The sequence below is a fragment of the Poromitra crassiceps genome (assembly GCF_964638095.1).
Source record: "Poromitra crassiceps genome assembly, chromosome: 1".
NCBI classification, from domain to species: Eukaryota; Metazoa; Chordata; class Actinopteri; order Beryciformes; family Melamphaidae; genus Poromitra; species Poromitra crassiceps.
In genome coordinates, this window is record NC_139623.1 from 9,925,979 (window position 1) to 9,939,549 (window position 13,571).

General features: G+C 40.7%; 1 protein-coding gene across 4 annotated transcripts in view; it reads left to right on the forward strand.

Moving 5' to 3' along the window:
- nbeal2 (neurobeachin-like 2) overlaps positions 1-13,571 on the forward strand; it is a 75,417-nt gene that overhangs the window by 41,659 nt on the left and 20,187 nt on the right. For all 4 annotated transcript variants that reach the window (XM_083645617.1, XM_083645618.1, XM_083645619.1 and 1 more), the window contains 9 exons: positions 2,963-3,106; positions 4,191-4,514; positions 6,076-6,225; positions 6,444-6,601; positions 6,998-7,122; positions 7,229-7,346; positions 7,833-7,990; positions 12,691-12,824; positions 13,416-13,523. In XM_083645617.1, coding sequence (XP_083501743.1) covers positions 2,963-3,106; positions 4,191-4,514; positions 6,076-6,225; positions 6,444-6,601; positions 6,998-7,122; positions 7,229-7,346; positions 7,833-7,990; positions 12,691-12,824; positions 13,416-13,523 — 1,419 coding nt within the window. The remainder of the gene's footprint in view (positions 1-2,962; positions 3,107-4,190; positions 4,515-6,075; positions 6,226-6,443; positions 6,602-6,997; positions 7,123-7,228; positions 7,347-7,832; positions 7,991-12,690; positions 12,825-13,415; positions 13,524-13,571) is intronic.

A 13,571-nucleotide genomic window follows, 5' to 3' on the forward strand; every position in this document is an offset into this window, starting at 1 on the left:
TCCATCCATCCCCCGTCCCCACCCCGACCCCCTTGAGAGGTGTCCCGGTTTGAGGGTTTGATAATTTAGTCACCCTACTCTTTGTTCTATTGCACAAGCACAAGACTGAAACAATAGTGTCTGTGTCTATGCTGGCTATGTATGTATGAATCTACTATACAGTACAGTATATGCATATGTAAGGGAGTCAAAGTGAAAGCTAAATGAATAACATGAATACATTTAAATTAAAGGTGCTAGTATGTGTAGCATTTTTAAACATCAGTGCATTATTTTCAAAATAATTGTGATACCTTGGTATAAGTGAGACTATGGTTGAGACGATTGGTCGCCTCTATTTCATGCCATTGGTATTTTTTATTTTTTGTTATATTTTATTTAAAAAATTTCTGAACAACATACGAACAAGACAAACAGGAAAACAAAAGAGAAAAAACAAACAAACAAACAAAAACACATGATCAACATTCAGTGTGACGTCGTGCTACCAGGCTTGTAAGGTGCTTATATGCTTATAAGTATTGTGCCCAGGATCCCACACAGGGGATCCATGGGGAACCAGTCTGGCGAATCACCCGTCGCCCCCCAACCTCAACGAGGTACGTTAGAAACGGGTCCCAGATGGCAGAGAATTTCTTAAGTGAGTCAGTCCTCAGGAACCTAAGTCTCTCCATCCGTATAACAGAGGTCATATCCGTCAGCCACAGTTTAAAAGAGAGTGAGGAGGGGGACTTCCATTCCTTCAGGATTAGTTTCTTGGCAACAGTTGTCCCTTGTGTCAAAGACTGTTGCACAGCTGTAGGGAAGTTCAGAGAAGACTCCGAGCAGCCAAAAATGGCGAGTTCTGCCTCCGGCTGAAGTGCGATTTTGTAGGCCTTCGAGTACCAGTCAAATATTTTGGCCCAGAATCCCGTTAGTGAAGGGCAGAACCAAAAGGCATGAGATAGTGTGCCCTCCGACACTTGACACCTTTCACACAGTGGTGAGACAATGCCATTGGTATTATTGAAGTGTTAAAAACATTAAGACCATATTTCCCATAAATGCTGTTGCCTCCTCTCACAAAGATGATGTTGTCTCATCTCCTCCCCTCCCTGGCATCACTCCACATGTGTTTATTTTGAAAAGCAAGGCATTCAGGTCACTGAGGGTGAATTTAATCCACTTGAACTGCGTTCCGAGCATGATTTACTAGGGCAGTAAACATGTTGAAGTGATTTTTCCATTGTTCGTCCATCTTCTGCTGGGAGAAACTCTGAAAGCTTTAGCTCCATTCGTACTGAAAGAACCGCAGCCCTCTTCCTGTTTTGTGCCGTAAAGCAATATGCCTTTGTGTCATAAAGCAATACAACAGATTTCCTGTGATAGCCGACCTGGCGGCACACAATATAAGATGCAGTGTAGAGGCCAGTAGAGGCCGACAATCTTCCCAGCAATGGTCTCATTTGTTCATGATAATTATAAATATATTAATGTGGTAATGATTTATTAATGTTAAAACGATACACCCAACACATTTAAGAAAAAAGCTCTATTGACGTCAGTGTATTAAAGCTGAAAATGCCATTATTGTTTGTTGTTGTTGATTACAACTATTGTAATTAATGAACTGGCAATCATAATGTTGATTGCAACAGTAACAATATTATAGTTTATGGTAGGCCTATCAGATAATAAATAAAAAATGTCACCACAGGGATAATAAAAGTATACAAATACAAATATAATATATCAATATATCTTTAGACGAGGTCCTCTTCTATTGCATTGCCATGACTCTTGAAGTTAGGCTGATTGTCATCTCTATGATGAATCTTTGTCTGATTACATTGTTACAATGACGTGGGAACATCATTTAGGTAACGGGATGAATGGAAACAGAAATACTGTCAGTCCTGTTTACAGTAAGAGGTATTCTCTCCTTAAGCATCAGTGATTGAAGTTGCTTCATTGTTGAGCAGGAAATACTGAGCTCTTGTTACATCGTTTAATGTCATGGAAACCTTTCATGTCCTGTGTCACTGTAGGGCAGGGGTCCCCAATTACTTTTCACCAAGGGCCACATTTTGCTGAGGCGCCGGCGTGAAAGATTTTGAGCATTTGAAGGCAGGTTTAGAGGAATAACTCATTTTAAATTAACAGTTGTGATTGTCATTATTCAGTCTTAAGCACCAATATTTGATCCTTTTCTCACTCCCTGCAGGACTTGAAATTAACTTTTTTGACCACCTGCCAATATGGCTGATAGATTTCAAAGTTACCAGCCAATTAGAATTTCCACTAGCCAAAATGTTTTTCTTGAAATAAACGAGAATATGAGTGGGTTAATTTAAGCATAAGTATCAGTAAGTGGCCGGGGATTCTCAAAGAACAAAAATGCACTCTTGAAGCTAAATAAAACCAAACCAACCAAAACCAACGAGTTAATTATTTACATTTTTACTTCAATGTAGAACAGCCATTTCTTACACATGAGATTACTTTTAGCCTTTTAGTCATAAAAATTATTGAAAGATATTCCATATTCCAGGCAGAAATGTTATAACAGAAGTGGAGTATTGGCCAGAATGACATGAACATTTGGACACTTATTCAGCGGGTATCTTGCATGTTGCGTTCAGGTGCACTGTAAAAAATAAATAAATAAATAAATATATATATATATATTAAAAAAAAATATATATATATATATATATATATACCGTATATATATATATATATATATTTCTTCTTCTTCTTTTTTTTTTGTAACTCCAGTGCGGGCCACACAGGGGGCGCTCGCGGGCAATTTGGCGAGCCCTGCTGTAGGGTGTAGCTGCTATTTGAATAACCTGGGCTTTTAAATGCAGGTTGAAGTGCATTTAATGCATTGAAAGGCTAGGTTGTCGGGGATGCTGTGAGGTGTGGAAACAGGTATTTCCTTTTGTTGAGTGTTCTGTTGACGAACGTTGCTGTATTGCAGATCTTCGAGGGGGTGGTAAACCTGCTGGACAGGTTGCAGGCCTGGCACAGCACCCCTGGCAGCCCCGGCAACAGCGAACTAAAGGAAATGGCCCAGATCGGCCTGCGCATCATCACTGGCTATATCCATCAGCAGCACTCACAGGTCAGACGCAGCCAGCAAGTATTTATCTAGTCCTGTTTCACCTCATTTACACCTGGTTTTTAAATGTGACCTTTATCTGGATAATGGTCACATTTAAAAACCAGGTGCAAATGGGGTCTGTCTCCCACTCAACGATCAGAACAGCAAAAACACAAAGACAAAGGTTTTACACCTCTTTCACAACCCAGCCACCTGTATAACCGAATGTTGTGGGAAATATATTTTAAGGGTTTACAGTATTTCTTTAATTTGACAAGCGCATTCAGATAAAGCCTGTTTTGAAATACCAGGCCTTCTACGGGTTTCTTTTCAAAGACATTGCGGGCATTCCTGTTAGGGAGTGTTCTGTAATCTGTATGAAAGGGCAGCACACACACACAGACACACACAGACACAGACACACACACACACACACACACAGACACACACACACACACACACACACACACACACACACACACACACACACACACACACACACACACACACACACACACACACACACACACACACACACACAGCTCAGCTCAGAGTTATGACTGCTGCTGTAGGATTGTGGGATCAAGTGGCCATAAATAATGGGTCCATAACATTTTCCATCACTTGGTCCACTGGCTGTGTTTCTCTCTCCCATGTAGACCAACTCCCCCTAAAACCATTTATTTTCAAAATGACAAGTCCAAAATAAATTAACCTAATTGCAGTCTGACATTGTAAGTGTGGGTGTCTCATGGAAAGGGAAAATCCAAGAGCTCTTTTCGCTGAGTGGGATGAAAATAAAAGAAAGACCATTAAACTCGCCACAACAATGAGCTCTGGTGGTTCTCAACGGATGATGGGTGTAGATGGAATGAAATGAATCTTCTCTAAGAGGGCTAGGCAAACAAATCAACACACAAACCTATTGTCATTTTTCATTCATTTTTCTTGAGCTGTATGGAGAGGCTTCCAGTTACAACTGCTTATCGTTCTGCCAATAACCTCTGAAAAAGGCCTTCCTTCAGGGGTGTGTTAAAGACCCCTAAAACAAAACAAAACACTTTCTTTCTAGAGTGTCAGTGATTTGCCTCTCACCTCTGTCCAGGTGTGTGTGATGGCCTGCGTGAAGCTCCACACTCTGCTGCAGACGGTGCTGTGTCTGAGCTGGGAGGAGGTGTGTTTCCTGCTGGGGCGTCTGGGCGCCCCCCTGTGGCCGGCGGGAGTAGTGGACAGCACCAACTGCGGCCACTCGGAGACCTTCGCCCGGCTGGTGCCCATTGTGCGCACCCTACTCGACCAGCACGCCGACCCCGTGACCCTCCAGGGCCTGCTGCCCAATCTGCCCATCACCAACGGCAGCGCCACCTTCGCCCAAGACCTGCAGATGTATTGCCACACTGCAGAGTGGCAAGGCTTCTACCAGCACCAGGTCAGCACTCAATAATACATGGCAGTGGTCAATATGTGTCAAAGACGTTGTTTAGAGAGTCTACAGTCTCCTTTTGAGTCTTTTGTATTATTTTTTTTCAATATTTTATTTTTCATTTTTCTAGAGAACACAAACAAAACAACAGACAGGCTCAGACAAGAAAAGAAAAGAAAAAAACAAACATACAACATAATGAACGTTCAACATTACAGTGGTGCTAAGGTGCTTATGTGCTTGCAGTCGATGTACCAGAGATCTCACGCAAGCGGTCTATAGAAAAAAACAGTTGGGCGAGTCAACCGTCACCCCTAACCTCATCAAGATAGGCAAAAAAACGGGTCCCATATATTTTGACATTTTCTGAGTGAGTTGGTTCTCAGGAACCTGAGTCTCTCCATCCGTATAACAGAGATCATGTCCATCAACCACAATTGGAAAGAAAGAGGGTGAAGAGGGGGACTTCCATTCCTTAAGAATTAGTTTTTTGGCAACAGTTGTAGTCTTTTGTATTATTAAACAGGCATGATCAACCATTCGCTCTCAGCTCCAGATTATCTCGGTCTTGTTTAGTTTTAGTGCTCGGTCTGTTCTTTGTCATCTTAGCAAACACTCAGGACTTGTGCAATCTTGCCTCCTGGTCTAGCCAGTTACCTCCTGGTGGCTGGCTGATAAATCTAATGGAAATATTCTCATGTCTAAAAATAATAAAATACTATCACAAGTTCAGAAAGAAACCCCCCCCCCCCCCCCCCAAAAAAAAAAACTCTAAATCTTTTTTATCTGACCTGCAGTGTATTTGAGGAAAAGATCAGTTTATGCTTGAACTCAAAGCTAAGAGATTTTGTGAATTGAATCCAAACACACACACGCTCCCCACTAGTTTATTGGGAGATTTATCACTGGTCTGTGTGACAGTGCATGCTCATAAATCTGTTTTGTTTAGATGACTTGTGTATACAGATCCCACAATACATTAGCCAGCATGGCATCACTTTGGCGGACGCCACAGTTTTGACTTACACCCCAGCCTGCTTTTCTCAGACACTATTTGTGTGTGTGTGTGTGTGTGTGTGTGTGTGTGTGTGTGTATGTTTAGAGCTTATTCAGCTTGTGTTTTCGCTATAGATTTATGTATACAGTGATGCTATCAATGTATGTATTTTAAATGTAACTGTATCTATAGGTATAATAAATAAATAAGCAGATGGCAAGAACAAAGAAATAATGCATGAATAATACATGCGATAACCTTCATACAGAGCCAGTTATATTGATATAATGACAAAGAAATAATGGAAATAATGGCCAATAAAAACTGTGGCGGTTACATCACTTAAATTAAACAAAAAAGTCAAATAAGTCTTACCAAGTCCATTAGATAACAAAAACTGTGTGTGTGTGTGTGTGTGTGTGTGTGTGTGTGTGTGTGTGTGTGTGTGTGTGTGTGTGTGTGTGTGTGTGTGTGTGTGTGCGCGCACGCTGTACTCTCCTGTTTCTCACTTTTAGTACATTGAGAATTGCTCTGTTTCACATGTCTAACATATAGTGTGACCGTGTTTAGGTTCAGCCCACCATGGAGCAATATGAGCTGGACACGTTTGGAAGGAGCCATGACATCATGTCCAATTTCTGGAATTCCTGCTTTGATGACCTGATGAGCACAGCTTTTAGACGGGATAAAGAGCGATCAGACAGCAAAAACAAGTTTCAGGTTATGGCAACTTTTAGGCTACATTCATTACAAACTACATGGCCTAAATGTTGACTTGCAATGTTAACTTTTCAGATTACTCATCTGATGGTGTGTGTGTTTGTGTGTGCATGTGTGTGTTTGTGTGTGCATGTGTGTGTGTGTGTGTGTGTGTGTGTGTGTGTGTGTGTGTGTGTGTGTGTGTGTGTGTGTGTGTGTGTGTGTGTGTGTGAAAGCAGGAGGTGATAGTGGACCCCTATCTGAAGCGAGTGCGTAGTGAGAACAACAGGTACCTCTGCTGGCAGAAGCAGTGCTCCAGCCAGCAGGGGGTGGTGTGGCACCACTGGAAGTCCCTCCGCAGGCTTCTGACCAGTGAGAGAGGAGCGTGGGCAGAAAGGTATGAAAACCTCCGGCTCTCAACCAGCATCTTTTTTTCTTTTTTCTTTTTAATTCTCACAGGACAAGAATTCACACTTCACTACATCTGAATGGAAATTGTGAATCGGCAATGGCTTCCAAGATCGATTTTTCTTTTTTACCCATATGAAAAAAATCTATTGTAAAAGTAAATATATAGCAACAATTTGTGTGAGGTTTTGGTATGATACACATATAAAGAAAGAGGGTTCTGCACACACCCAATTTATTTGTGTATGACCTGTATATGGATTTTGTGATTAGATTCTGTATAAAGCAGGAACACTGTGTTGTGCCAGGCCTTCCTCTCTGTTGCTGTACCTTGCTACCCAGGACATGCTGTATTGTAATTGTTCCCATTGATTTTTGACTTCAGGGTTCAGCCAGAGGTGAAGTGGATATTGTCCAATGCTGAGACCTATTCAAAGATGCGTCTCAAACTTGTGCCCAACTACAACTATGACACGCACAGTGAGGCCAGCGCCTTCAGGGACAACATGGGTATGACACTGGGACTCCCCCTGAATACATGAACAAACAAGGCGGGACGCTGCCGATGTCCAACTGAGGATGTTTTCATTGCTTCTTGTGCTCTTCCCAACAACAGGAGCTGACAGCCCTCGTAGCTCTGAACCACTCCCATTGGCTGTGGCCAAGGAAGCGAAAGTGAGTGACATGGAGGATGATCAGTTAGGAGAGGAAGACCTCGTCTCTTTGGATAACAAGTGAGCCTCTCATCCGTTGCCAATTCCCACAGCATTTGTGCCAGATTCTGATTATGACAACATATTTCAGGGGCTCCCACAGGCCTTGAACATCTTCTAAAGTTTTGGGATTTGAGAAGAATATAATAAGCATCCAATTTCCTCATCATGTCATAGCTCTCTGGACCTCTCTCTAGGATCAACACTTCTTATCCTGAAGGAAACCTGATGATGCACACTTGCTTTGATATGGCAGCAGTTTTAAGAATGATTTCAATGAATGAATGAGGCCTCTATGTCTAGTTTTGACCAATGGCATGTCTCACTCCAAAACACAGCAATTTTGAGTCCTTGAATTTCACCAAACAAACCTTGAAAGTATTTGAAAAGTCTTTGAATGTATGAGTCCAAGTGAGTGGGGGAACCTTGATTTTTGTAAATAGACTGTTACTGTGCCAATAAATTGAAAGGACATCAGATCTAGGCGTAATTTGTCTTTGACTTTAGGGTGGAGGGAGAGGACGAGAGTCAGAAGGAGAAGCTGGTTCTGTCAGAGGACTGTGAGCTCATCACCATTGTGGCTGTTGTCCCTGGTCGTCTGGAGGTTACAACACACCACCTTTACTTCTATGACGGCAGCAGTGAGAAAGAGGAGACAGAGGAAGGTAGGGAACACATCTGATTATAAACATACACTGAGGAAGGTAGGGAACACATCTGATTATAAACATACACTGAGGAAGGCAGGGAACACATCTGATTATAAACATACACTGAGGAAGGTAGGGAACACATCTGATTATAAACATACACTGAGGAAGGTAGGGAACACATCTGATTATAAACATACACTGAGGAAGGTAGGGAACACATCTGATTATAAACATAAACTGAGGAAGGTAGGGAACACATCTGATTATAAACATAAACTGAGGAAGGTAGGGAACACATCTGATTATGAACATACACTGAGGAAGGTAGGGAACACATCTGATTATAAACATAAACTGAGGAAGGTAGGGAACCCATCTGATTATAAACATAAACTGAGGAAGGTAGGGAACACATCTGATTATGAACATACACTGAGGAAGGTAGGGAACACATCTGATTATAAACATACACTGAGGAAGGTAGGGAACACATCTGATTATAAACATACACTGAGGAAGGTAGGGAACACATCTGATTATAAACATACACTGAGGAAGGTAGGGAACACATCTGATTATAAACATAAACTGAGGAAGGTAGGGAACACATCTGATTATAAACATAAACTGAGGAAGGTAGGGAACACATCTGATTATAAACATAAACTGAGGAAGGTAGGGAACACATCTGATTATAAACATACACTGAGGAAGGTAGGGAACACATCTGATTATAAACATACACTGAGGAAGGTAGGGAACACATCTGATTATAAACATAAACTGAGGAAGGTAGGGAACACATCTGATTATGAACATACACTGAGGAAGGTAGGGAACACATCTGATTATAAACATAAACTGAGGAAGGTAGGGAACACATCTGATTATAAACATACACTGAGGAAGGTAGGGAACACATCTGATTATAAACATACACTGAGGAAGGTAGGGAACACATCTCATTATGAACATACACTGAGGAAGGTAGGGAACACATCTGATTATAAACATAAACTGAGGAAGGTAGGGAACACATCTGATTATAAACATAAACTGAGGAAGGTAGGGAACACATCTGATTATAAACATAAACTGAGGAAGGTAGGGAACACATCTGATTATAAACATACACTGAGGAAGGTAGGGAACACATCTGATTATAAACATAAACTGAGGAAGGTAGGGAACACATCTGATTATAAACATAAACTGAGGAAGGTAGGGAACACATCTGATTATGAACATACACTGAGGAAGGTAGGGAACACATCTGATTATAAACATAAACTGAGGAAGGTAGGGAACCCATCTGATTATAAACATAAACTGAGGAAGGTAGGGAACACATCTGATTATGAACATACACTGAGGAAGGTAGGGAACACATCTGATTATAAACATACACTGAGGAAGGTAGGGAACACATCTGATTATAAACATACACTGAGGAAGGTAGGGAACACATCTGATTATAAACATACACTGAGGAAGGTAGGGAACACATCTGATTATAAACATAAACTGAGGAAGGTAGGGAACACATCTGATTATAAACATAAACTGAGGAAGGTAGGGAACACATCTGATTATAAACATAAACTGAGGAAGGTAGGGAACACATCTGATTATAAACATACACTGAGGAAGGTAGGGAACACATCTGATTATAAACATACACTGAGGAAGGTAGGGAACACATCTGATTATAAACATAAACTGAGGAAGGTAGGGAACACATCTGATTATGAACATACACTGAGGAAGGTAGGGAACACATCTGATTATAAACATAAACTGAGGAAGGTAGGGAACACATCTGATTATAAACATACACTGAGGAAGGTAGGGAACACATCTGATTATAAACATACACTGAGGAAGGTAGGGAACACATCTCATTATGAACATACACTGAGGAAGGTAGGGAACACATCTGATTATAAACATAAACTGAGGAAGGTAGGGAACACATCTGATTATAAACATAAACTGAGGAAGGTAGGGAACACATCTGATTATAAACATAAACTGAGGAAGGTAGGGAACACATCTGATTATAAACATACACTGAGGAAGGTAGGGAACACATCTGATTATAAACATAAACTGAGGAAGGTAGGGAACACATCTGATTATAAACATAAACTGAGGAAGGTAGGGAACACATCTGATTATAAACATACACTGAGGAAGGTAGGGAACACATCTGATTATAAACATAAACTGAGGAAGGTAGGGAACACATCTGATTATAAACATACACTGAGGAAGGTAGGGAACACATCTGATTATAAACATAAACTGAGGAAGGTAGGGAACACATCTGATTATAAACATAAACTGAGGAAGGTAGGGAACACATCTGATTATGAACATACACTGAGGAAGGTAGGGAACACATCTGATTATAAACATAAACTGAGGAAGGTAGGGAACACATCTGATTATAAACATACACTGAGGAAGGTAGGGAACACATCTGATTATAAACATAAACTGAGGAAGGTAGGGAACACATCTGATTATAAACATACACTGAGGAAGGTAGGGAACACATCTGATTATAAACATAAACTGAGGAAGGTAGGGAACACATCTGATTATAAACATAAACTGAGGAAGGTAGGGAACACATCTGATTATGAACATACACTGAGGAAGGTAGGGAACACATCTGATTATAAACATACACTGAGGAAGGTAGGGAACACATCTGATTATAAACATAAACTGAGGAAGGTAGGGAACACATCTGATTATAAACATACACTGAGGAAGGTAGGGAACACATCTGATTATGAACATACACTGAGGAAGGTAGGGAACACATCTGATTATGAACATACACTGAGGAAGGTAGGGAACACATCTGATTATAAACATAAACTGAGGAAGGTAGGGAACACATCTGATTATGAACATACACTGAGGAAGGTAGGGAACACATCTGATTATAAACATACACTGAGGAAGGTAGGGAACACATCTGATTATAAACATAAACTGAGGAAGGTAGGGAACACATCTGATTATAAACATACACTGAGGAAGGTAGGGAACACATCTGATTATAAACATAAACTGAGGAAGGTAGGGAACACATCTGATTATAAACATAAACTGAGGAAGGTAGGGAACACATCTGATTATAAACATACACTGAGGAAGGTAGGGAACACATCTGATTATAAACATAAACTGAGGAAGGTAGGGAACACATCTGATTATAAACATACACTGAGGAAGGTAGGGAACACATCTGATTATAAACATACACTGAGGAAGGTAGGGCACACATCTGATTATAAACATAAACTGAGGAAGGTAGGGAACACATCTGATTATAAACATAAACTGAGGAAGGTAGGGGACACATCTGATTATAAACATAAACTGAGGAAGGTAGGGAACACATCTGATTATGAACATACACTGAGGAAGGTAGGGGACACATCTGATTATAAACATACACTGAGGAAGGTAGGGAGCACATCTGATTATGAACATACACAAAGGAAGGTAGGGAACCCATCTGATTATAAACATAAACTGAGGAAGGTAGGGAACCCATCTGATTATAAACATAAACTGAGGAAGGTAGGGGACACATCTGATTATGAACATACACTGAGGAAGGTAGGGAGCACATCTGATTATGAACATACACAAAGGAAGGTAGGGAACCCATCTGATTATAAACATAAACTGAGGAAGGTAGGGGACACATCTGATTATAAACATACACTGAGGAAGGTAGGGAACACATCTGATTATAAACATAAACAAAGGAAGGTAGGGAACCCATCTGATTATGAACATACACAAAGGAAGGTAGGGAACACATCTGATTATGAACATACAATGAGGAAGGTAGGGAACCCATCTGATTATGAACATACACTGAGGAAGGTAGGGAACCCATCTGATTATGAACATAAACTGAGGAAGGTAGGGAACACATCTGATTATAAACATAAACTGAGGAAGGTAGGGAACACATCTGATTATAAACATAAACTGAGGAAGGTAGGGAACACATCTGATTATAAACATAAACTGAGGAAGGTAGGGAACACATCTGATTATAAACATACACTGAGGAAGGTAGGGAACACATCTGATTATAAACATAAACTGAGGAAGGTAGGGAACACATCTGATTATAAACATAAACTGAGGAAGGTAGGGAACACATCTGATTATGAACATACACTGAGGAAGGTAGGGAACACATCTGATTATAAACATAAACTGAGGAAGGTAGGGAACACATCTGATTATAAACATAAACTGAGGAAGGTAGGGAACACATCTGATTATAAACATACACTGAGGAAGGTAGGGAACACATCTGATTATAAACATAAACTGAGGAAGGTAGGGAACACATCTGATTATAAACATAAACTGAGGAAGGTAGGGAACACATCTGATTATGAACATACACTGAGGAAGGTAGGGAACACATCTGATTATAAACATACACTGAGGAAGGTAGGGAACACATCTGATTATAAACATAAACTGAGGAAGGTAGGGAACACATCTGATTATAAACATACACTGAGGAAGGTAGGGAACACATCTGATTATAAACATAAACTGAGGAAGGTAGGGAACACATCTGATTATAAACATAAACTGAGGAAGTTTTCATTTCATGTCTTTGCAATTATTCTATCAGTAGTGAATAATATCTGTTCCTTCAGGAATAGGGTTTGATTTCAAGAGACCTCTGTCCCAGCTAAGAGAAGTCCATTTGAGGCGCTACAACCTGCGGCGCTCAGCTCTGGAGCTCTTCTTCATAGACCAGGCTCACTACTTCATCAACTTCAGGAAGAAGGTGATGCTCAAATCCAGCTCAATTGAAGTATTTCGGCTTTGCTTTACTAGAATGAAATGGATCATTGGTTCCCAAACTGTGGTCCACAGGGCAAAACTTTGTTTTCTTTTTTACAGACAGTTTTTAGACAAAGTAACACTATGTACCAAACCAAATGTCTGAGGGACCACTCCCACTGCTTCCACATATACACAATAACCTTGAGGAGTAGGCTTGGGCTGATTTTCTGAAATATCGCGATATTTTAGAAAATCACCATTTTGAAAATTTGCTTTCAAAGGCTCAGTTTTAAAGCCAAAGTTTCTGGTATCATATGAAACTAGAAGACCTCAGGCATCGATTGGTCCCAACCATGTCGTGCTAGCTTGTCAGGAAGGTGGCTAAGTAACACAGGGAAAACACATTTTGAAAGGGGTCCTGTATTTCACAGCGTAATGTTGGTGTGTGTGCGCGCGTGCGTGTGCTTGTGCGTGTGCGTGTGTGTGTGTGGGGTCTGAAAACTTTGGGAACCCCTGAAATAGATGGTGTGGAAATGATGGTGTGGTGAAAGTCCTATTTTAAGAACTGATTTTCTTATGTATGAATTCCTAGGTGCGGAACAAGGTGTATTCCAGGATCCTAGGGCTGCGGCCTCCCAACCTCTTCTACTTTGGCTCCCGCTCCCCCCAGGAGCTACTGAAGGCATCTGGGCTCACACAGGTTCTTTGAGTCCACTCTACGCAGCTGAGAATTATTGTTTGAATGGAC